This window comes from Suncus etruscus, chromosome 18 (assembly GCF_024139225.1).
Source record: "Suncus etruscus isolate mSunEtr1 chromosome 18, mSunEtr1.pri.cur, whole genome shotgun sequence".
In the NCBI taxonomy this organism is placed as follows: Eukaryota; Metazoa; Chordata; class Mammalia; order Eulipotyphla; family Soricidae; genus Suncus; species Suncus etruscus.
Genome location: NC_064865.1, coordinates 186,942 through 212,558, shown reverse-complemented (window position 1 = coordinate 212,558; position 25,617 = coordinate 186,942). Strand labels below are relative to the sequence as shown.

At 41.9% G+C, this 25,617-nt stretch overlaps 1 protein-coding gene across 1 annotated transcript; it reads right to left on the bottom strand.

Annotated features, from left to right (window-relative positions):
* Nucleotides 1-10,019: 10,019 nt before the first annotated feature.
* Nucleotides 10,020-20,632, bottom strand: TREM1 (triggering receptor expressed on myeloid cells 1). Its single transcript, XM_049765201.1, has 4 exons — nucleotides 20,554-20,632; nucleotides 17,874-18,227; nucleotides 15,808-16,000; nucleotides 10,020-10,125 (listed from the first exon to the last, which is right to left on the bottom strand). The coding sequence occupies exons 1-4, from the start codon at nucleotides 20,603-20,605 to the stop codon at nucleotides 10,020-10,022; spliced, it is 705 nt and encodes a 234-aa protein (XP_049621158.1). The 5' UTR covers nucleotides 20,606-20,632.
* Between the last annotated feature and the right edge of the window lie 4,985 nt (nucleotides 20,633-25,617).

The following is a 25,617-nucleotide window of genomic DNA, read 5'->3' as shown; positions in this document are numbered from 1 at the left end:
AAGAAGGAAACAGCCCAGGTGGTGGCTAAGAAGATATTAGATGACATCTTCCCCAGGTTTGGACTTCCTCAGGTAATTAGGTCAGACAACGGACCAGCTTTTGTGGCCCAGGTAAGTCAAGGGTTAGCCAAGACCCTGGGCATAAATTGGAAATTGCACTGTTTGTATCGCCTGCAGAGCTCAGGGCAGGTAGAAAGGATGAATAGATCTATTAAGGAGACTTTAACCAAATTATCTCTAGAGACTGGCATTGGGGACTGGACTACCCTCCTACCTTCTGCCCTCTTCAGGGCTAGGAATACCCCCTTGCCTTTTTTGTGTAAACTAACTACCTTTGAAGTGTTGTATGGTGCTCCCCCCCCCCCCCGGTGCGAATGCTTTCTGAGCCTTATGATGTTTTCTCTCCCCCTTCCACTCCCTTAGCAGCTCGGCTGGCCGCCATCACTGCCCTACAAGGCCAAGTCTGGAAGGAACTCAGACAGGCATATAAACCCAGAGAACTGACGGTGCCACACCCCTTCAAGCCGGGAAACCAGGTCATGGTGAGGTGGCACTGCTCGCAGACTCTGGAGCCTAGGTCTTATGTCGTCCTTCTAATCACCCATACTGCTGTTAAGGTGGACGGCATTGCTTCCTGGGTTCACGCCTCCCAACTAAAACCTGCCCCTGCTGACCTCAACCATAATGAGTGGAAAGTGGAGTGCACTGAGAATCCCCTCAAGATTCGAGTCCGGCGAACACACTCTAGCCCTGATAATGCCCTCTGACTCTGACAATGCTCCTCCTGGCACTGGCTGAAGGAGGACTCGATCAGCCCATAAACCCAGATGAACTGGTAAAAAAAACTATTTGGAAACCCCTGTGACTGCATGGGAGGCTATCAACTCAACAGTAGGCTCCTGTACACTCAAGCAGTGAACTGTGGAACTAGAATTGTTTACCTCCAGTCCCCTACTTCTTCCCATGTGTGGGGGGGGGGGAAACGGAATGGGTGTGTAGGGCAAAACCTCAACCTTTGCTTCCCTCTTCGGGGGGGAAATGCCCTGCCGGATGTGTGGAGCTTACTCAAGTTCACTCCCGGTGCTATAGGGAGTATCGAGAGTGTACCAAAAATAACCGGGCATATCTGGTGGCCAAACTCACTGAAACTTACAAGGGGAGCATAGGAGGGGAATGGACATTTAGTAGCTATAAATCTCCCTATGGAGCTGCAAGTTGCATGGCCGTAGTGGGAGACTTGGTCTGCTGGCCCCTAAAGGCTCCCATTCACATCTCGAATGGCGGAGGGCCAACAGACCAGGAAAAAGAGAAGAAGGTCATAGACTGGGCTACAAAGGAGGTGGAGACCCTAATGCCTAAGTGGCCCCGGCACCCCTCCCTCCGACCACGGATGTCTGCTGAGATGTTAGATCCAAATACTCATGGCATCCTAGAAGAAACTCACAAACTTCTTAATTTCTCGAACCCTACTTCAGCTGCTGATTGTTGGCTTTGTATGAAGATGGGGGAAAATTGGCCTCTGGCTATCCCTGTCCAACTAGGTAATCTAACCTTTGCTTCTTCTAGCTGTACTTATGTCAAACCCTTTAAGGTAGTCCCTTTTAGCTTTGAATCGTCTGTTTGCTATTCGCATAACAGCACCGAATCTGTAGACCTAGGTCAGGTAGGAGCTACTCAGTGCTCAGAAGTCCTACCTGCTCCCTCTAGCCCAGGGTGTTTACCTCCAGGACGGGTATGGATATGTGGTGGAAATTTGGCTTACTCTTTTTCCCCAGAACTGGACTGGAATATGCATCCCAGCATTAGTGCTCCCCAAAATTGACATCATCCCAGGGACAGAGCCCATCCCTCTGCCTAGCATAGATCTCTTAGGCGATACCCGGCAGTCTCGAAGAACTGTAGTGTTTCTGCCCCTACTGGTAGGGCTCGGGGTAGCAGGTGGACTAGCAACCAGGAGTGCAGGGCTAGCCATATCAATAGACAGATATAACAAGCTCTCGCAAAAATTAATTTCAGATGTGGAGACAGCATATAAATCTATTAATGATGTGCTGGACCAGCTCGACTCCATGGCTGAAGTGGTATTACAAAACAGGCAAGGGTTAGATTTGATCTTGGCAGAGCAAGGAGGGCTTTGCGTGGCTTTGCAAGAAAAATGTTGTTTTTATACTAACAAGTCAGGAATAGTGCGAGAGAGAATCAGACACCATCAAGAGGAGTTGCCCCAAAGAAGAAAAGAGCTATTAGACGGTCCCTTATGGTCTTTATGGGGTGGGATTCTCCCCTATCTAATACCTCTACTGGGGCCCCTTCTGGGCCTTTTGCTTCTGGTAGCCATTGGCCCATGCATAATCAATCGCCTCACTACATTCATATGAGCCCAGGTTGGGAAAGTTAAACTTATGGTATTATGCCAACAATACCAAGAATTAGCTCACGCAGATAATTCCAACCAGGAATATCAGGAAGTGGAGGCCCCTGATCACATTGGCTTCTAGGATTAGAAGCCTCACTACAAGAAGTGGGGAGATGAAAAGGAATAAAAAAAAACCTCATGCCAGGATTCACTCAGGTTCTAACTAGGAAAGGACCACACGTTCACGAGCTTGTTGCTAGTGAAAAGGAAGTCCTGCCTTTACCCCTACCTCACCAATGATTTGTGTTATCATAGCAGAAGCCCCGCCTTTACCACTACCTCACCTATGATTTGTGTTATCGTAGCGGAAGTCCCGCCTTTACCACTACCTCACCAATGATTCGTGTTATCGTAGTGGAAGTCCAGCCCTCAAGGAAGTGGTGTCATTCTCCTTCCTTCCCCTCCCAGTTCCCATCTTATATAAGGAGGGACCAGCAGAACCACGAGGTCTTTTTGCCTCTGCTCTGTTGGGAGTAAGCTGTAGACCCTGGTATACCAGAATAAAAGAATTCACCTGAGCATTTGTCTGAGTCGTTGTCCCTTCAATTCTCCACGTCAAAACAGAATTTGGAAACCCCCGAGCCTTAGACTTCCTCCACTTTATGTTGGATCTTTCACCTTTTCCTCACCTGCTATTATTTGTTGCTCATAGCTTCTATTTAGTTTTTGGTATTACCTACCATACTCTTCACTTTTGCTTGTACTTTTCTCATTTGAACTCTCATGCTTTACTGTGCTTTGCTGACCACATGTGCCATCATTTCTTTGAACTCATTAAATATCCTCACCATGATGTCACTAAAGTAATTTTCTGAAAATTTATATGGTTGGTTGATGTTGTTTGCACTTTCCATGCTGTTTTTATTAGTGACGTTGGTGGGGTTCTATATATCTTCCCTATTGGTTTTTCTAGTGTTCCTGCTGTACTAAGGATGAGTCTTTGTAGACCCCTCTAGAAGATTCTAAGGGGTTAGTCTGGATTGTTCTCTTTCCCTCTTGTGTCCATCTTTATCCAATGACAGGAAGCATAACAGCGAGCATAGCTGTGTGAAATTTGTTGAGTAGATCTGTCATGCAGCCTTATGTTTCAAGTAGGGACTCTGCTCTAAGCCTGAGATCAGTCTCATCTGGAAGGGTAGAGTAGCAAGAAGTTCAGAAACTGTGGCATAAGCCCTTTAATATACATTTTCTAAAATATATTTTCTAATGTAAACTGCAAAGGCAGAGGAGTTGAGTAACTTGGTTTGATACTAGAATTCTTTTTTTTTGGGGGGGGGGGCACACCTGACAGCACTCAGGGGTTACTCCTAGCTCTATTCTCAGAAATAACCCTGGCAGGCACGGGGACCATATGGGATGCCAGGATTCAAACCACCGTCCTTCTGCATGAAAGGCAAACGCCTTACCTCCAAGCTATCTCTCCAGCCCCATACTAGAATTCTTTGTGTGTGTGTGTGTGTGTGTGTGTGTGTGTGTGTGTGTGTGGTTTTTGGGTCACACCCGGCAGTGCTCAGGGGTTACTCCTGGCTTCATGCTCAGAAATTGCTCCTGGCAGGCATGAGGAACCATATGGGACTCTGGGATTCAAACCGATGACCTTCTGCATGAAAGGCAAACGCCTTACCTCCTTGCTATCTCTCCGGCCCCATTTTTTTATTTTTTTTATTTAAACAACTTTATTACATACATGATTGTGTTTGGGTTTCAGTCATGTTAAGAACACCACCCATCACCAGTGCAACATTCCCATCACCAATGTCCCAAATCTCCCTCCTCCCCACCCAACCCCCACCTGTACTCTAGACAGGCTTTCTATTTCCCTCATACATTCTCATTATTAGGATAATTCAAAACGTAGTTATTTCTCTAACTAAACTCATTCCTGTTTGTGGTGAGCTTCATGAGGTAAGCTGTAACTTTCAGCTCTTTTCTCTTTTGTGTCTGAAAGTTATTATTGCAAGAATGTCTTTCATTTTTCTTAAAACCCATAGATGAGTGAGACCATTCTGCGTCTCTCTCTCTCTCTCTCTCTCTCTCTGACTTATTTCACTCAGCATAATAGATTCCATGTACATAATATTCCATTGTGTATATGTACCACAGAATTCTTAACTTTAACCACACTCCTCTCTGAGCTTGCACTATAATCTTTTTCTTGTTTGGGGGCGACATCTAGTGGTTCTCCATAGATACTACCAACTCTTTCCTTGTGAGCTGCTCTTAGAAGAGCAAGGGAGCAGTAGGGGACAAGCCATGTAAGAAGCAAACAACAAAGCACATGCCAAGTTCCTAGGAGTCATCTCCAGCCCATGCACTATATTTGTCTTTGTGTTGCTATCTGCACCTTTTATTCTATCCATTTCCTCTAACTGGTGCCTCCTTGATTCCCTGAAAGACTTTGCCTTATTTTTCCTTTCACCTGGAGAAAATTAGATTGTTTGCTTGACTTTGCATCACTCTTTCCACTTTTGTGATCTCATTGCCTAATCCCCGTCAAGTCAGGGTGGACCTGTAGGCTGCATCCCTCCCTTCCTTTACTACTTTGCCCTTTCCTGTCTCTTTTTCAGCCAACTTGTAACAAATCAAGACCCCCCCCCCTTGGAGGAGTTTCTTCCTCTCAATCATCAAACCCCTGCTTACCTGCCCCCAGATCACCAATAATCTCCACGGTTGCCTGAGGGCCCTGCACACCTCTTCCCTTTGTCTCCTGAATCCTGGAACAGCTGTGAATTGGCTGTCCTGGGGCCCCTTTTCAGTTGCAAAAGGATATTAAGTTATCACAGGTCTTCTGTATGACCTGGAACAATCTGCTATTAACTGTGACTTTGCAATTAAGAAACCTGTAGGGAACTTATAGAACCACAAAGAAAGACTTCATCATAAGTCCCACTCCTGGACCTGTGCAGATACTGAGATCTCTAGATATAGAGGTCTGATTTTATCACTAAGGATGGAGCAGAAGTCTTCCAAACCCCACGAAAGCACCACCAGGAGAGTAAATGAACCTCAACGGAGTCTGTAGTTAATCCCATGACAATATACTCCAAGGGTGGAGAAACCCCATATCTCTTAGGCCAAGTGAATTCCTTTCCGAATGACCCCAATATTTACTGTGCCAGTGCAGGAGGGAAAATAAAGCAAAAAGCACAAAACATTTTTTATTTTTTGTATATTATTTTTTATCTTCATTTATTATTTTTTTATTTTTATTTACCTATCTACTTTTTTGTTGATTTCTTTGTTTTGGTGTGGTTATTGAAGTTGTTCTCCCCATTTATACTTATTTTTTTCTCTTCTTTTCTTTCTTTATGTGCCCTGCCATGTTTCTTATCTCAAGACCATGTTTTTTTGTTGTTGTTGTTGTTGTGCTTATCGTTATTGTTGGAGTCCTCACTGGATATTTGACACTTCTTTTTGTACTGTTGGGTGTTTCACCTTCTTTTTCTCCTTCATCTCTCAAACTGATGATGAGAGCCTCTAGAAGGATTCCGCCCATTTTCGGCACATTAGACTTTTACCCCAGTTTATTACTTTTCTCTTCTTCAAACAAAACCACATAACTTGAACTAGCTAGTCCTGCCTCCCAGTTAGAGGGGAAAATAAGGGAGGCACCAAGACCAAACAGGTGCAAGACTACTAAGTAGTAAGCTAGGTACAGAGGGGATCACATATTCTAGCAGCCCCGGGGGTGAGGGAGGAGGATATGGGAGGTAGGACGAAAACGGAGGTGTAGGGAGGACAAATCGGTGATGGGAATCACCCCTGATTTTATGTAAATATGTACCTAAAATATTATTGTCAACAATGTGCAAGCCACTATGATCAAAATAAAAATTATATTAAAAATGATAGCATAAAAAAAAGAAACCTGTAGGAACTGTGATAAGGAGAAGCTGCTGATTCAGAAAAGTGCAACCAAGAGATCCTGGCCCTTGTGACAACTTCCTGCTTTCAAAATGTCACAGCATGTTCTAAGCAACTTTCAGAAGTTCTCAGTGTCAACACTGACAGGCCTGACTGTCCAGCTGGTGTTGAACCTGTTCACTCACATTCTCACATACCCAAGACATTCTCATGACTGGCCACTGATCAGGATACCTTCAGTGTCCTTCCTTCTTTCTGCTCTGAAGGCTATTGTTCATCCTCTTTTGACTCATCTTTCTGGTTCACTTCAGAGCTCAGATAAGCCAGTTTATAGGCCATCTGTCTCCATGTCCTGCTTCTCCAGTGTTAATAAGTGGCTAACTACCTTTGGAAACTTGGCAAACATGAGCAGTCCTGGGATCCAGTCCCTGGTTCTGATTTGGTTGTCTGATGCCCAGGCAACACTACATCCTATGGCCCTTGCATTAAACCAAAAGCCAGTTTGATCAAGAATTTTAGGGAAGAGTCTCTAGGGTTCCTGAGCCCCACTTAAGAAGCGATTAATTAATAAAATAAAGTCTCTGCATAGTCAGATAGGATGCATCCCCCAAGTAGTTTGCTGTGCATGAGGCCTGAGCTTCAGTGTAAGAAAACTCATGCTGAGCACAATGAAAACAACACTGCGAGTACTAGGAAAAACAGCCCCTGATTGAATTATTTTGCATGGCAGGAACTTGACTCATTCAATCCCACCCACTTGTGTCCAACTATGTTGTGGATATTAGTCTTTTCAGTTCCTCAAAAAAGTTTCCACTTGGGGAATATGGGCCAATATGTGAGTCCATTTGGATCCAAGGCCCACTTACCTTTGATAGACTATGCCTATAGATGTTTCTCTCGCCCTTGACATTAGTGGTGGTACTTAGATACACTATGATGGATGAAGAGCTTATACCCAAGCTCTCTAACCCTAAGGTGAACAATTATAATGTTTTTTAGAGCTAAGAATCCCTGGTGGAGTACCCCCAGAGATCTGCATCTTCAGAAAACACACCAAGAGATTCTGATGCGGGAAGTTAAGGAATACAGTTTAGAAAAATAACTATCCTATTATGCTCTGGATATTTTAAACATGAAATCCTACTTTCCCTGGATTTTCAGACAACTTGCAGACCAGAACAATAGAGATGTACCAGAGTTCTCAGTGGTGAGGCATCAGCCTTGCAAGTGTGGTTCCAAGAGAGGTTCCAGGCACCTCTCCACAGTATCATTGTTATTCCAGGCACTGCAGTTAGGGATCCTGGGCACCACAACTAAGTGAGTGATCACTGGCAAACACGGCATCTTATCATGTGTTTTTAAAAAATCCAAACAATTCTGTCATATTGCTTTAAGTTTCTAAGCTTTCAGTAACAGCATTCTTAGGTTTTCGATTCTGCTGGTAAATGGGAACTATTCACACTCTACTCAGATGCCACTCTGCCCATTTGGGGTTGTTCTAAAGATGCTATGGTGAAAAACCATGCCAAAAATGCACCCTTCAGGCAAATATCATCAAACCTACCTTTGGAATCCAAGCTGATTCTCTCATTGTTTTCCTAGATGCCACATGTGTGTCTCTCTCTAAAGAATATGTTTCTAAATTTAAAAAATGGTTGCAATAAAAAAAAATGTTTCTCCTCAGACTGACTTGTCTTCTCATTCACACTTTTCATTCCTTTTTTTTGTTTGTTTGTTTTTGGGCCACACCCGTTTGCTGCTCAGGGGTTACTCCTGGCTATGCGCTCATAAATCGCCCCTGGCTTGGGGGGACCATATGGGATGCCCGGGGATCGAACCGCGGTCACGATCTTTTCTTGGCTAGTGCTTGCAAGGCAGACACCTTACCTCTAGTGTCACCTTTCCGGCCCCATCATTCCATTTTTTTCTTCAAAATTCTGCTTCATGTTTATTTATAAACATAAGGTATATCATTTCCTCTCTTTTAGTGTGTATAAGGTTTATTGATGTTTTGCTATATATTATTATAAATAGCAGGCCACAGTAAATAGCATGATCAATGGTAGGCTAGTGGTCTTTAGTCTGTAGTCCACAGGTGAAAAAAGGTTGAAAACATTGGGTTTTTCAACACTATCTTTTTCATTATGCTGCCAGTCAGTTGACAGGAGAGATATACAGCACTAATCTGCAGATATAACGAGGTTCGAGAATGTTGGTTTAGGTAACATGGTTACAATTGTGTTAGCATTTATGTCTTTCACACGATTATTGTGCCCCTCCACCAAAGTCATTCATGCTTTTAAATTGCCTTTTCTGGAAATGCTGAAACCCAGAGGAAAGGAAAAAACGCAAGTATCTTGCAGAGAGTCAGAACACCCACCTTCCAAGCTGTTGGCTCTAAGTCAAATCCCCTACGTCTCATGACCACGCACTATCCAAGCAGCCCCCGTCTGTGATCTTCAGCAAGTCTTTCTTTGTCACATTGTAGCCAGGTATATGTAAACACCACAAAACAGAGTGTGACACAACTAAAGAAGTGCAAGCCAACCACTAAGAAATGGGCCCCCTGGCAAGCCTGTGCATGAGCACCTCAGCAACAGCCCCATAAACACCACACCATTAGTTCTTCTCCATAAAAGTGTGACACCTGTGGGAGCACCACAACTAAAGTCCTGCAAAGTTTGGTGAATCATGTCATTAAGATGTGAAGAAGCAGAACCTGATGTGTCATTCCTAACACCACAGCTAAAAATGTTTAAGTGTAGTATATGAAAAAGTTTCCATAAGATTATTCTTGGAATTGTTGTATATAAAAGTGTTTCCTTAGGATTGTTCTGTGACTATTGCCCCACCTAGCCCTTCCAGGTGGGGCGCTGTGGAGTTGGCAATAAATAGCTTGATGGACAGGGGAGAGGGGTCCTTTTGCGAAAGCTGCCGACTGCAGGAGGATTCTCTCGCTCTCTTTGCCCAATCTTTTACACCCTATCCTTCTTGTCTGTGTGGATTATTATTTGCTGTGGATAAATATTACCAAGGTCTTCCCCCGAAAGGGGACAAGGGGATGGGAAGTAATTTCTCATTCTGGGGACTGTTCTTGGATTCACAAATACCCAGCAAAGTTAACAGCGAAGATATATTACAGTTCAAGCACCAAAGTCAGGTGTGTATGCAGCCCCATCACCACCACAACAATAACAACAATGGCAGTAAGTGAATGGGTGGAGGCTGAACAAAAGAGTCAAGCAATTTATTTTACATTCAATTGTTTTGTTTGTATGATGTCAAAGATCAAACTCATCAGTTGCACACAAGCAAAGCAACTGATACTAGATGAGCAGCAGCTGATGAGCAGCGAGAACAGGACATTGCTGTAGAGGATGATCAAATCAGCCAAAATGTAAAGGGCAAGGAGCAGGGTGACATTACTGGCTGTGCCCTCTGTACTTTATGCTCCTGTAGGATAATATCAGTGAAAACTAAGAATCAGTCTTTGGTTAAAATCCTATGAACTGCAGTAATAGGAGGACCAGGATATGCTTGAAAGAGTGCCCTTTCTCTTAGGAGATAGAAGTGTACATTCCCAAGAATATTTATAAAACAAGGGCAGTCACTGGGCCAGGAATGTCATAGAAATAGACTGTGTTATTTAGCTTCGTGCCATTGTTGCCTGCCCCTATGCCTGCAAGCTTGTTCTCTACCAGATGAATGTGAATGGAGCTCAGAGGTTAGTCACAAAGGGCTAGATAGCAAATGATCTCTGCGTGACAATCCATAAAGCAGTGAAGACCAGGATCTTGCTCAGGAGTCCATATACAACAGGAAGGATAATGTTGACCATTGAGACCCTAGGGAACAGAAGGGAGATTTAATGATGCAACCATCCATTACCACCCTTCTGCTAGCTTTGTGCGTGTTAGTTGACACAGATTGTAAAGCAACTGATAAGAAAGTTAAACTTGCTAGAGAACAGAAGGGCTGTGTTCAGAGGAAGCATCAAGAGAAAGGGCCTGGGCAACATCTCCCCTAAAAAGACAACGGGGAACAAGAACCCCCAGGTTCTCATCTCAGTACTGGCCTCCTTAAAGAGTTGTTTGCCACCTTGGCTTTGATTTCCTTGTCTATAAGTATAAAGAGTCCAAAACCTGTCTGGTTCAAAAGTTCTGGATAAAGACGTATAGCTTTATATGAAAAGTTTACGAAAAAGGAAGAAATTGGCCTTTTAGACTCATTTGACAGGGAAATTCATTAGTGCACATTCAGCCTATATGACAGATGGATAGTTTTGTAAGAACTGACAGCTAAAGAAATTGGTGGACTAGGAGGTGAGGCCACTTTGTTTCAATAAATTGCAGTGTGGTATCTGGATAGCGAACTGAAGAAAGGGTCTTCTTTCCTATATGTGATATAACCTCTCCCCCCAAGAAAAACTAAAGATTTACATAAGAGATTCTGGACATTTTTCAGAAAATTGGGGAATCAGACCAAGCATCTGTATACCCAACACTAAAAACCCAATGTCCTGATAGTAGAAAGCTGCAGACATTTTGCATTGAAATTCACCTCCAGTCTTTAGTTTTGTATATCCAGAAATTTTGAACAATAGTCCAAGGGGTCAAGTCCAAGGCCCAGAAGTCAGCTCCTTTCCAGCCTCCTCCTGACCTTATAATTGTGCTCAGGTTGGATGGTCCCAACTTTGAGCTTCACTAACTCCACATCCTCCAAGTCTCTGCTACCAGTGCCCTACCTGATCCCAGCCATTTGCCAATTCCATGCATGGAGCTCCTGGAATCCAGCACACTTCCATTTCCCAGGCTATTAATAAATCCATTCCAGGGTCCACAGTAGAGGACTTTAAAATTGAGGACTTTAAAAACTGCCCTCCAAACTGTGATTTTTATTTATTATTTTTTATTTTTTTATTTTTTTATTTTTTATTTTTTGGTTTTTGGGCCACACCAGGTGATGCTCAGGGATTACTCCTGACTATGCACTCGGAAATCGCTCCTGGCTTGGGGGAACATATGGGACACCAGGGAATTGAACCGTGGTTCATCTTAGGCTAGTTCGGGCAAAGCAGACATCTTACCGCTTGTGTCACCACTCCAGCCCCCATACTATAATATTAACTCCAGTGTCCCACAGGAACCTGGAACCTCTGCAGTTGTGAGGGAAGTCTCCCTGCAAACTCAACTTGCTAAGCCATTCTTGCTCATTCTTCCTTCCTGCTCTGAGTTCCCTAATCTAAGGATTTTTTCCTGGGATCACCTCTTAGAATAGTCTCAAAAAGACATTTCCTACAGTTTGCTTCTGTGGAACTAACCCAAAGTCAGGGTGACAGAGGGCTTCCTGATATACTTCAACACACATCCCATGATTGACTCTCAGAGCTTCCGTACAAGTCACTTCTTTGTCAAACATCTCAGTAGTTTCTAATGTCCAGGCTGGACTCTGACTGGTTCATTTGGTTACTGGACACAGTTAATAGCAAAAGGGACCTGCTCTGAAGAGGACTGCCTCTCACTGTGACCCATTTCATTTAGTCCAGAGATTGAAATGAACACCTACTATGTAGTGCTTATGAAACAACACAAGGAAAAATAGACTATGCCACTATCTGCAGAGACCTCTTAATCTGTAGTTATGGGGAAATGAAAATAAGGACTAGTGCATGTCCCTCTGGCAGGGATGTTTTTTGAAAGATCATTATAGAGTGGTCTGTGCATTTTTCATTTCGTTGTAAGTTGTTCACAATCTTTGAAATATGCTTTGGCAATGTTTATAGAAAGCAATGTTAATGTTCAAATTATCTTGTGAAACTTTTGATTCAATGGTTACTTTAAAGGACACAAAGCTGATGATCAGAGGTTACAGGGCTCGTCTTGCATTTCAATACTTAACACCTCCTATGGGCCACCAAGCAACACCAGGAATGAATACTGAATATAGAACCAAGATTACTCTTGAGCAAGTTGAGATGTTGCAAAAAAATAAGCAAACAAACGAAAAAGAAAAGAACACCTCCATGAACATTTTCACCTCAGAGTTAATATCATCAAAAAATATATTTCTGGGGCCGGAGAGATAGAACAGAAGTAAGGCACTTGCCTTCAAATCCTGACATCCCATATGGTCCCCTGAGCCTGCCAGGAGCAATTTCTGAGAATAGAGCCAGGAGTAACCCCAGAGCACTGCCAGGTGTAACCCAAAAACCAGTGAAAATGGCAACCACTAAAAATATTGGGAACAATTTGTGTTGGTGGGGATGTGGTGAGAAAGAAACTCTCATCCACTGCTATGGAAATTCTGCCTGGTTCAACCCCTATGAAAAACAATATGGAGGGTTCTCAGTAAACTAAGAATCAATCTGCCATATGACACAGCAATCTCAATTTTGGGTATCTATCTCCAGGACAGAAAAGCACTGATTCAAAAGGATGTATGTACACTGCTATTTGTTGGAATGCCCAATTTTCATTCTATTTAGGATCTTTGTTTTTGGTGGGGGGGGGGGTCACACCGGCAGCGCTAAGGGGCTTCTCCTGGTTCTACGCTCAGAAATTGCCCCTGGCAGACTCGGGGGAACATATAGGATGCCGGGATTCGAACCACTGTCCTTCTACATGTCAGGCAAATGCCATACCTTCATGCTATCTCTCCAGCCCAGAATGAATATTTTTGCTGGTGTTTTTCACCAGGATTATTGAACAGGGAGCACCACTTGAAGGCCAGTGGAAGTGTTTTAAAGTGCCTCATTTTAATCACTTTTTTTTTGGGGAGGGTCACACCCGGCAGTGCTCAGGGGTTTTTTCCTGGCTCCAGGCTCAGAAATTGCTCCTGGCAGGCACCAGGGGCCACATGGGACGCCGGGATTCGAACCGATGACCTTCTGCATGAAAGGTAAATGCCTTACCTCCATGCTATCTCTCCAGCCCCATTTTAATCACTTTTGTATCCAATTTTCTTTGATTTATGGAACTTACCATTTATAGAGTATTTCAATATACCTTATGATTGGGAAAGGATGTTAAGATTGTATTCACATCTAGCATAGTGTTTTGGCTGTGCAGTGATTGAGGATATGTGACACAATTTCCTTAACTGGCTTTTACATTACAAAAAAATTATATATATATATATATATATATATATATATCCATCCATAAAGTTCATTATAAGTTTTAGATTCCCTTTGGAATGGAAGCTAAATATGCACACACCCTGGAAACTCTCATTCTCAAAAGCAGCTTCTTCATTGGAATCATGCTTTCATGTAGTCATGTCTTTTTTCCTTGGGTCTGGATGACTGTTCACTTGATAAAAACTATTAATGTCCACAGTGTCTACACTATTCCTCTCAACTCATTACATCTAAAACCTTTCTATGCTGTGATTGAACCTAGGTCATCTGTGTGCAAGGCAAATGCCCTACCTGCTATACTATCATTCCAGGCCCCTGCACTAAAATATTAGTTTTTAATTTTTCCTATTATTTCCCAGAATACAAAGCTGTAGAAAAGAAACCAAAAGCAGTTTCTCACTGAGACCCAGAGAAGTGAAAGACCACCCCTGGGGTAGAGAACAGGTAGGGTCAGGGACCAATCCAAAAGGTGCTTCTATCCAATGAGTGACAAGCACCAGCAAAGAAGAAGTATCCTGAATGGAATGAAAACCAGTTGTTCCAACAACTATTCATTGCAGCACTCAGTACAATAACTAAGAGTTGGAATCAGCCTACATATCCCACAATCAATCTAGATATCCTAGATGAGTGGATCATGAAGATGTGGTGTATATACACACACAATGGGATACTACATAGCTGTAAGGAATGAGTTGCAATCACATGACTTGCTGCAACATGGATGGAACTGGAAAATATTATGTTAAAATAAGGAAGCCAGAAAAAGAAGGATAAATGCAAAATGATATCATTTATATGTGGTATTTAGAATAACTTTGCTTGAAGAAATGCAATGATTTAAATGTGGATTGTCAAGAAAGAAATTGAGTGGAGGAGAAGAAACACAAATATGAAAGGATGGGGTACCGGGGTCAAGAGCTCTCAGGTGCATTTGTGATGGTAAGAAAAGACATAATTAAATATCCGATCCAGAGACAACAACAATGAAATTGTGAGATGCAAGCTTTGACAATCCAAACTTAAAATGGGCCTGTTATGATGACAGACTGGGGACAGGGTTGGTGACATGAGATGTACTCCAGGAACATTAGTGAAAGGAGGTTGACAATGGTGGTGGGACTGGTCCTGAAACATTATATGTCTGAAACCCAACTATGAAGAACTTTGTAAATCACAATGACTTCAATAAAAAATTAAAAAATAATAAATAAAAATGTTCCTAATAAATAATAATAAATAAAAATGTTCATAATGTCCAAAATATAGGCAATGATTGTAATTATTTTATAGTTAATTATTTATAAGTTATGGCTATTCCAGGAATAGAAATTATACATTTGTGGGAATTATAATTACTAAAACTGATGATCAACATCAAAGAATAGCTTTGACCCAGAAAAAGTTAAGAATACTACTTCTGTGTTAAAATATGTACAAGCATTCATGAAGACTAGAAGGAAAAAGGTGTTTTGGGAAAGACAGGTTAGTAAAATGAGAACAGTAAAAACCAAAAATATATGGATTAGTGAAACTACATTTCCAAACTCTCATTTAATATTTAATAATAAGCATTCTAAAATAAATGACATTAATTGTAAACTGTAAAGAGAGTTTCTATGCATGTGGGAAAATCTCCTAAAATCTTACAAAAATACTGAGACACCTCCCCTCATTCAGAAATTGATTCTGTTGGTCAGAAGAGCACATAGAATGATGCTAAAAACCACCCAAACTTAGTAGGTAATCCTACTGTGCAGTTGCTATTTGGAGTGGTTGGCAAGAATATGTCTCCCAGTGGAGATAATACCAACCCCAGGAGATGCTGGAATGAATCAGGGAGGCAGTAGAAACTTTGAAGACAATTTGGGGCAGAAAATTTCTGTTTGTTTGCTAAAAGAAGGAAAATTTTCAATGGGGGGCTCTGAGTAATTTCTTATTTGAAAACACAATAAGTCAAATAAGTTTGGGAATAAGTTTGTCTAGATCACTTTCAGCCAGATTTTCTAGGCCTTTACTGTAGATAAAAGAAAACTGAAGACAGTTTTGGACTCCCTCGATGGGTTCCTGACTCATCCAAAGACATACAGTCCATTAATCTGATGGATATGAACCCAGGACCTAGAGCACTTCTACCCTACATCTACAAACTATGAAAAACTGTCCTAGTTTATTAAAATTAAGCAAAGATGTCTTCCTGTCCTGTGCCTCCCTGGAGTGCCACTCCTGAAAAGAAGGTAGCTGTCTCTTTATGTCCATAGACCCTTACAGCATTGCAGAAACTGAGAAGACTGCTGCCTTTTCCTTTTCCCACATTGCTTCCCACATGTGGACCTGTAATCAAAGTGTTTGATTCTAAACTAGGGACACAGGTGCCTATAAAACATACCTTCTAGCATCTGTCACATTTGTAAGAGTGACTCCAAGTCCAGGAGAGAAAATTCGAACAGTTGATGTGGGTGGGAGTTGGGTCACAGTCCCAAGATCCTTATCTGAGAGTGTGGAGATGGTAGAAGAAAGAGTGGATTTATGAGACACATTTTCAATAATCTCCTTATTTGGAGCAGAAGTACTTGAAGGATCTGCAAGAAAACACAATGGATGGATGAATGGATGGATGGATGGATGGATGGATGGATGGATGGATGGATGGATGGAACAGACAACTGGATGAGTATGAGTAGATAGATTAGTAGGGTGAGTGTAGCTGAGGAAAGATGAAATATTCATGAAGAATAATTTTCTATTCTATAAAAAATTGATCTTAAAATTAAATTTTATCTAATCTTTTGATAAGTGCAAGTTCCCAATGTCACAAAAGAAAAGAGTGAGAGAGAAAAAGGAGAGAAAGAGAGAGAGAGAAGAAGAATGCCTTCCCCAGAGGCAGGCAGGAAATAAGTGGGAGGGAAAAAAGCATCAGGGACAGTGAGACTGTTGACATAGGTGGTGGGAAGTGCACACTGGTGAAGGTTTTTATGCCTTATATGACTATAACTCATGAAGAACTTAATCTGTGAAACTGTATTATGAACAATCTTGTAACTATGGTGTTTAAATAAAAATACATTTTAAAAAAAGAATGTATGAGTTCCACCTAAAATAGATACAAAACAATGAACAAACACAAATGAAGAAAGAAAGAACATTTCAGGCTTTTGGTGTCAACATCAAACATGAACTTTATCATCATATTCTCTAATAATCTTTGTTCTCACTGATAATTTTTGTAAGTTTCTACATTTTCACTCACCTTTGCCTAATTGAATGCTTTACTAGTTTCTCTTATTAATTTGAAACATATGTGTTTTGTCTTATTTAGACTTATCCGAGGGCTGGGAGCTTCCTTTCATATGTCTTTTCTTTTCTTGTTTGTGTTTTGGTTTTTTGTTTGGTTGGTTGGTTGGTTTTGGGTCACACCTGCCAGCGCTCAGGGATTACTCCTGGCTCCACACTCAGAAATCATTCCTGGCAGGCTCAGGGGACCTGGGATGCCGGGATTCGAACCACCATCCATCTGCATGCGAGGCAAATGCCTTACCTCCATGCCATCTCTCCGGCCCTTCGTCTGTCTTTCTTAACTCATTTAATTAATATCTACTAAGGCCCCACTAGGTCTCAGGCACTGCATTAGTTGCTGTGGCTACAGAACTGTGCACGGCACAGATCCTTTATTCAGGTCATGGACACTAAATAAGGGAGACACACAAGAAAAGGGTCATGGTTGTCTAGTTGTTCATCTGAAACAAGAATCAACTCTGAAGCATTGCTTCCCCAAATGCCAGGACCAAGCAGCACTAGCATCACCTACAAGCTGGCCAGGAATGCAAAATTCAGGTGCTACCAAGCCTTATTGCATTACAGTGTGTATTTGAAAGAAGGCCCTCAGACAGGTGGCACCCACAATTAAATTGTGAAATATTTCTCTTTTGGGGGGAATCACGCCGATGCGCTCAGGGCTTACTCCTGGCTCTACACTCAGAAATTACACCTGGCAGATTCTGGGGAATTATATGGGATGCTGAGGATTGAACCCGGGTTGGCACATGCAAGGCAAACACCTTACTCACTGTGCTATCACTCCTAACCCCAAAGTTATGAAATATTTCTTTCTCACCCCAGATAGACAGTGAGAGAGAGGGTGGATCACTGGGACCGCCCTAAGGAAATGATTTCATTACGGAGTCCTGAATAATGGGACTAAATTATTTCAAACCTATAACTCATCTTTCACTGCACTTCAGTTCCTCCAACAGAATCCCAAATTTGCCTCAACCTCAAAGGAAAACTGTACATAGGAGCTCTCTCTGCTGGACCAAATGTCACTCACTCAAGAACCTCAAATGAGAAAGGAGAATCTGAGAGAAAGGCTGTTCAAAGTCCTGAATCCCCCATTTCTGCAGATCCCCCCACTTCTCCTTCCCTTACAAGCTTTCAAAATGTCTCCTAGTTACTCACCTTTGATCACTTCTAAGCGTATCAGGGGAGTCAGAACATAAGGTTCCTTGAGGGGATGGAAGATCACACACCGATAGAGCCCTGTGTCCTCCACGCGCAGGTTGCTCACATGGACATTCAGGATGGCTTCATTGTAGATGGCTTCCAGGAAGTACCTTCCCTCCTGGACTTTACTGGTCACCCCTGATGGCTTCTCTGTGATTGCCAGGGTCCGGGGCTCCATTCCTTCTATCAGCCTCTGCAAAGCCATCCGACTGTTGGCATGCTTCCAGATGGTGAAGGGACAGCTTGCCTGTAGGGTCTGCCCCTCAAATAGCACATACTTTTCTTCAGATTCAGCTGCAACTTGGAGGTCTGTGAGTAAATAATTCAAATCATCTCTTTCTGTTGCTGTTGTTCAACCTCTCATTTTTAAGCAGAAGTCTTCAAGACCTCCAGAGAAGATTCAATGTTCCTTGGAAGCCAACCCTTGATAACATATCTTTTCAAAGTGGGTAGGTCTTTCTAATAGACCACAGAGGGCTCTGCAAGCTAATTTTTATAAATGGCTGATTTTGTTGTTTTCCATACTTCAAGTTATTTTAGTTAAGAGAACAAAGATACAATAGCATTAGCATTTATGAATTGACGTAAAAAGTGACTGCAGAGATAGATCAGGAGGATGAAAATAGGTCAGCACTTGACTTGCATATGGCTAACCTGCATTCTAGCCCCAGCACTGCCAATGGTGATTCAAACACTGCCAGGAGTAGTCACAGAGCACAGAGCCAAGCATAAATCATGGCCACAACTGGGTATGTCTCAAAAACAAAACAAAATTTATTGCACCTTACCACCCCCAAAGTGCCCAACACTCTCTTGCACTTTCCTTATGCCCTACACCATTCCTGTGCCAGTCCTGCCTCCACACCTAATAAAAGAAAAGAAACATTTAGTATATAAAAAAAGAAGCATGCCTTTGCTGTATATACAATGGAATACTACAAAGCTATGATGAAACCTTTCATTCCACTGCAATATGAGTGGAAATGGAGGGAATTGTGTTAAATAAATTAAAGGAAAGGAAATACCAGATGGTCTTACTCACTTTGGTCTACAGAGAAATAAAGGGAACAGACAGTAACAAACAATGACAAAATCTTGACGTTGGAGGCTGGAGTGGTGGCGCAAGTGGTAGGGTGTTTGCTTTGCATTTGGTTGACCCTGGACAATCTGACCTGGGTTTGATCCCTGGGGTTCCATATGGTTCCTCAAGCCAGGAGTGATTTCTGAGCACATAACCAGGAGTAACCCCTGAGTGTCACCAGGTGTGGCCCAAAAACCAAAAAAAAAAAAATTTAATTAATTAAATTAAGTTAAAAATAAAAAAAAATCTTGACCTGGGGCCGGAGAGATAGCATGGAGGTAAGGTGTTTGCCTTTCATGCAGGAGGTCATCGATTCGAATCCCAGTGCCCCATATGATCCCCTGTGCCTGCCAGGACCAATTTCTGAGCCTGGAGCCAGAAATAACCCCTGAGCACTGCTGGGTGTGACCCAAAAACCACAAAAAAAAAATCTTGACCTTAGATTACAAAATACAGATTACCAAATAATGGAGGAAGGAAAAGAAGAAAGAAAGTGGGTGGGTAAAAAGTGACATAAGAACAATGATGGAGGTTCTTAGGTATCTTGGTGGTGGTGGAGGTGCAGTAATTGTACATCAATACCATAAATATTAACACTATGGTAAACATGGTACTTTAACTACAAAAAAATTTAAAGAATTAAAAAATAATCATGATACCCCTTCAGTAATACAATTGCAAACTATGGTGCCTAAAAGAGAGTAACTGGGTTGTGGGGGAGAGAGAAAGAGAAGAAAAGTGTCTGTCGTAGATGCAGGTTGAGTGTGGCAGGGTAACATAGGAGGGTCACTGGGGAAATTGATGGCAGAAAATGAATATTGATAGAAGTATGGGTTTGGAAATTGTAGTACCAAACTCAACCGTCAACAAATTTTTAATTTTGTAGCTCATGGTGGTCTAATACGTTAAAAAGAAAAGTCTTAACAAAGTGCATAGGGACTTTCTGGTGTGTTCCCATTATATCTCCAGAAGTAATAAAATACAACTTGAAATTTAAAAGTGGGAAAATTTAATCCTGAGACAGTGGTTAGGGTGCTTGTCTCAGATGCAGGCCAATATGGGTTTTATCCCCAACATCCTGTCAGGACTAATTCCTGAGCCCAGATTTAGGAGTCAGCCTTGATCACTGCCAGGTATGGCACAAAAAACATAATAATAGCAACAATCATGCCTTGGAGGTTTTAATAGACTATTAACATCAAGGTGGTCATGATAAAATATAAGAAGAGAACCTCAAAGTTTAAAATTATTTGAGTCCAACTCACATTTTCAATATACAAAATGAAATTTCACATCCAAGGTTTTGCCTATCTAACATCCTGTCTCCCTTGCTCAACACATGGACTCAATTCTCAGGCCCACTGAGAATTATCTATCCTCCTACACCAGGCAGGCTTGGGCAGTCAACACCCGCGTAGCCTATGGGAGTTCTCTACTATTTCCACACTGTGGTCTAGTGGCCAGATCTCCTGGTACATTAAGTGAAAGGGAGACCTTTCTCAGAGAATTCATCTCCAGGATCCTGGACCATGTACCCTGTTCTTTTCACCTTACCTGAGAGGAAGAAGAGTCTCCAGAGCAGAGCTCCTAGCCCAGCCTTTCTCATCCTTCAACTGTGCTTGCTCCTACGACTGCTGTCGCATGGAATACTTGAACCAAAAGAATCTAGAAAGTTGCTTCACAATATATGAATGGATGCTGCTGTCATCATTGGTGGCTTCTGACTTTGTGTCACAGACACGCAGGAACATAAAAATAGCTCAAGTCACTGAAAGTTTCTCCAAACCTATTTCCTCTTCTCTGGGGACAGTACAAATAATCTCTTCTCCTTTTTTAAATTCCCTTTCCCTTTGCCCTCCCTCTCCCACTCTACTTTTTTTGTGGTGGTGGTCCTCACCATGGATCACACACTTTAGTTGTAGTGCTTGCACACACCTCATTGTGTAGGCCAGAGTACCCATACTTTGTTGTGGTGCCAGATATTTCAGACTGCAGGAAAAGAAGGGAGGAAGGGAGGGAGGAAGGGAGGAAGGGAGGAAGGGAGGGAGGAAGGGAGGAAGGGAGGGAGGAAGGAAGGAAGGAAGGAAGGGAGGGAGGAAGGAAGGAAGGGAGGGAGGAAGGGAGGGAGGGAAGAAGGAAAGAAGGGAGGGAGGGAAGGAGGGAGGGAGTGTCAAGGCATGCAGCATGCATGTCTCCATTACTAAGGGAAGCACATTCCAGATGTGTCTATTGGCTTTCCTGGTGAAGTGCCTGATTTTCCCCAAGAAATAATTCAGTCAGAAGGCCTGTCAGTGGAAGTCAATCATTACCCCTGCATGGAATACTGGCTATATTTCTGACATGGCTATGACATTATATATCTCTTTCCTTTTATTTATTTGGCTTTGCCTCCCTTGCTACTACAGAAATTCGGCCTCAGTTTTCCTGCAGTCAAAAGAATTTCAGTACCAAAGAAAGCTGCTAAGATCCCCGCTGGCTAGTATATTTGCAACTCAAAGGTTGAGTCCAACCAGTTCCCAGCAACTTGTTTTTTTCTGGTCTCAGGTTTGGTGGTAAACTATAGCTTCTGCCTTTCTTGAATTCTAAACCAATTTCTCTTCTCTTTGCTATTAGAAGCTTTTTGTAAAACCAGAACACCTCCGTCTCATGTTTCACCTTACCTCTAGCAGGGCTCTTTCTCACCTACATCAGGTAGTTATTTGATATGTAGATTCTAAGGTCCGGTACCATTGTGTTGTCTCTCCTAATGATCCTCTGCCTTTTGTTTCCCTGAAAATACCTTGCATACCAGAGTTGTGCTTAAAAGATCAGCTGAAAAAGTAAAGTTTGTCTCTCGTCTCATAGACGTGAGTCCCCATACTTTGTGTGGTCTCAATTATTTCATATTTCATATTTGTCTGTTTGTGTACCCATTTTCCTCTCATGAAAGGAGAGGAAATCCCACTAGGATTACTGAGATGCAAGATGCCTACAGCAGAGAGAGAGAAAGAAAGAAGATGCTAGGATGTAATTGAGTGGTGGAGCACTTACCTTGAAGGTGTGATTTCCTGGGTTCTATCTTTAGCAGAGAATGAGACAAAGTATTCAACATAAGAAAAAATTCCTAAAGAAACACCAAGATTAGTAAGTTTCTTGATAGAAATATTTTAATTTTAAACACTCTTGCTGCTAAACAAACAGAAAAATATAAAGACTTGATACCTCCAAAGTATCTGAAGTGTGTAGTGCTCATAATTCTTCTTTGAGTAACAAGGGGCAGTAGGTAATTGTGTAAAGATTTGTTTCGAGAATTTCAAACTCGAACTATTTGCTATTTAAGTACAGAAACAATAAATAGGTATTACATCTATATTTTTGGCTTGTTTTGTTTTGTTTTGTTTTGGAGCCATACCCAGCTATGTTCAGGCTCTCTGCTCAGAAATCGGTCCTGGCAGGCACAGGGCAGGCATAAGGGATACCAGGATTCGAACCATCATTGGTTCTGGGTTGGCTGCTTGCAAGGCAAATGCCCTACTGTACTATCTCTTTGGCCCCTAAGTCTACAATTTTTTTTGCGGTTTTTGGGTCACACTCGGCAGTGCTCAGGGGTTTTTCCTGGCTCTGTGCTCAGAAAACGCTCCTGGCTGGGGACCATATGGGACGCCGGGATTCGAACCGATGACCTTCTGCATGAAAGGTAAACGCCTTACCTCCATGCTATCTCTCTGACCCCTACGTCTACAATTTTTTTTGACATTTTAAATTGCTTTATTTAAAGACCATAATACAGGTTGTTCACAATACAGTCAGGAGTATTTTTTTACAGTTGCAAAGTATGCATGATTGAATTTTAGTTATACAATGCACAACACCATTCACCAGTGTATGTTTTCTGCCTCCACTTTCCCTAATTTCCTCCTGCCCTGCTGCATCTGAGTGAGATATTTTCTTTTCTCTCTGTATAAGTATATATACACACACATATATATACACATATATGTGTATGTACATATATTTTTTTCTTTTCCTTTTTTTTATAATAGCTTATTTTTATTGAAGATCAGAAGTTAATATACTGTTAACATTATTTCTGCATACAACTTTCCAACAGTACCCCCATGGCCTGAGCGCTTCTAACCTTCACAGTAGCCCAAGGGCCCCTTTCATAATAGCTCAATCCAGGGCTTATTTTAGTAACATAGGATTGAAACATAAACCAATCAGATTTGTACAAGTACAACAATTTTAACCAATGGGAGCATAAACACATTTTGATGGCGGGAAGGATAAAGAGGTACCTGGCAGGATGGGGGGAGGGGAAGCAAATTCTTAAACAAATAGCTAAATGATATTTACGCAAATACAATTATTTGTTTAGCCTATTTTCCATTTAGATCTATCTTTTGTGCAAGAAATAAGAATCATAATTTAAACTTTACAAAAACATATCAATAACTACATGCTTGAGAGCAGTTACAAAAACAGGTTCCATGGAAAGGTTAAGGCATCTGGTTAAGCCAGATTCTTTGTGCTGAGCTAAATTTATTTGCAGAGTTTTCTATTGGTTCGGGGCTATGCAAACTTTTGTGGCTTGAATCAGACAGGCGGTGGAAAATTCATTCAGAGTTCCTTTGATATGTGGGGTGCTCGATCTCCCACATCTCCCCCTGTTTAGTATATAATATAGAAGGACAGACGTGCCTCGGTGGACTGGCCACACTGGGTGAAGAGGTGTGGGGCTTCCAGTCACCGCATCTGCTACCCTTGATTCAGTCGTTTCCAAAGCTTGGCCAGGCACAGATTGAGGTCTATGCGCCAGCTCCTCGATAACTTCAAACTTAAGTGGCGGAGAGTTGGCAGGAGGGGAGATGTCAGGTGTCAGCTGGTCTTCTGAGGTGCATAGTTGTTGGTACAGAACCTTTGAGTCCTTTCTGGTTGCTTCATCCACTTGATTCTTTACGTAGGTGGTGAGTTTGCGAAAAGACCAAGGACCAAAGGAAACTAGCAACATAAAGCCAATGAAGGGTCCCAAAAAGGCTGGGAGCACTGTTGTTATCCATGGAGTGGTAGAAAACCAATTTTTGTACCAGCTCTCACTCTGCTCTATATCTTTTTGTCTATTTACTAAATTATCCTCTATGTGTTGAATGCTATCTCTAGCTAAGCCGAATTTATTTTAAAAAGCAACATTTTACTCTAAGGATGACACAAATTCCCCCCTCCCTCAAAAAAAATGTTAATTTTGAACCACAGCGGTTATTCTGCACTCTTTGCTAGGAAATCAACAGTAGTGTAAACTTCTTTAAGTTTGTAAACATTTTTAGCCACAGTTATAAGGCATTAGCAGATTCTAGAGTATGAACCAATGAATAAATATTTGTGCTTACACCAATAACACCTAGGCCTTTTAATAAGGCTAGGGTGATGGCAGTGTTTGATTTTTGTACTGCAGCGGGGAGAGACACAAGATTATATTTAAGAGGTAATAAGGCAATTTTTGATCTAACAGTCAATTTAGGCATTAAAACAACCAAAACACAGTGGTACTAGGACTAAAGAAACAAATGTAAAACAATGGGGGAGATAAACTAGTGAAACAGGCAAAAAAACGTTAAATTAGGGGCAATCATGAACTGAAAGGAGAAATCAACGACAAGAATTTGATTACAGTTTTTTCAGATTATTAAAATTTGCGGCAGGGAGGTCTTGGAAGAGTTCTTGCAATGGGGATACTTTTGGAGCTAGGCCCAGTTTCAAGGAACAGTCCGCGTTAGGGAGAGTTAGTAGGGAGGGCCTCGCAGCATGAGTCCACAGGGGAGTTGGCTGTCTTTTCTTTCAGGAGACGAGGTGTGGGTTTATCTGGGTGTCCCCTCGCCTGGGTGCAGAGTACTGGTTCGTTGAGTAGGAGGTCGATCTTGATGCCTAATAGAATAAGGACTGAGGGTGAAAATTTTTAATATGGTGGAAGATCTGGATGGGATTGAGGGGTAAAGGGATGGGTGGATTTCCGGAGGGGAGAAAGGGGAAGGTATATGGGAAGGGTATGAAGGAAGAGAAAAAAGAAAATAACTTAGAGAGAAAAGGGGAAGAGAAACAGAAAAAAAGTAATAAGCAGAATAGAGAGAAAAAAAAAAGAAAAGAAAAGTAGTAAGAAGAGAGGAGAGACTAGCTAGGGAATGCTGGTTTAATTAAAAGTGTTCGAAGAATCGAGCCTGTACATCTCAGGTACTGCTTCGATGATCTGAATGATCACGTGCTTCAATTTCTAAATGGAGGTATTACCTAGAGATAAAGTGTATGTTAAAGAGTTTACTCGTGGCCATCTCGTAGTGCATGCAAGGTATGGTATCCCGTGTGGTATCCCGAATTGCCACCTTAGTTTGTCCGCCCTTTGTATCCAAGGGCGCCTGTGGACAGAAAAGCTGAGAGGTTATTTAAAATATAGTAAGATAAAGGCATTAAAAGGTAGTGTTATGGTATGTTGCCATTGCAGTCCGTGATTTCCCTTGGTGTTCTATACTTGTGTTCCTGTATACGAACTCCAAGGGATTATTGTGGATTATTACTTGTGTTCCTGTATACGAACTCCAAGGGATTATTGTGGGCCTTTGTTGTAGAAGTCTGATTACCTACCTGTTC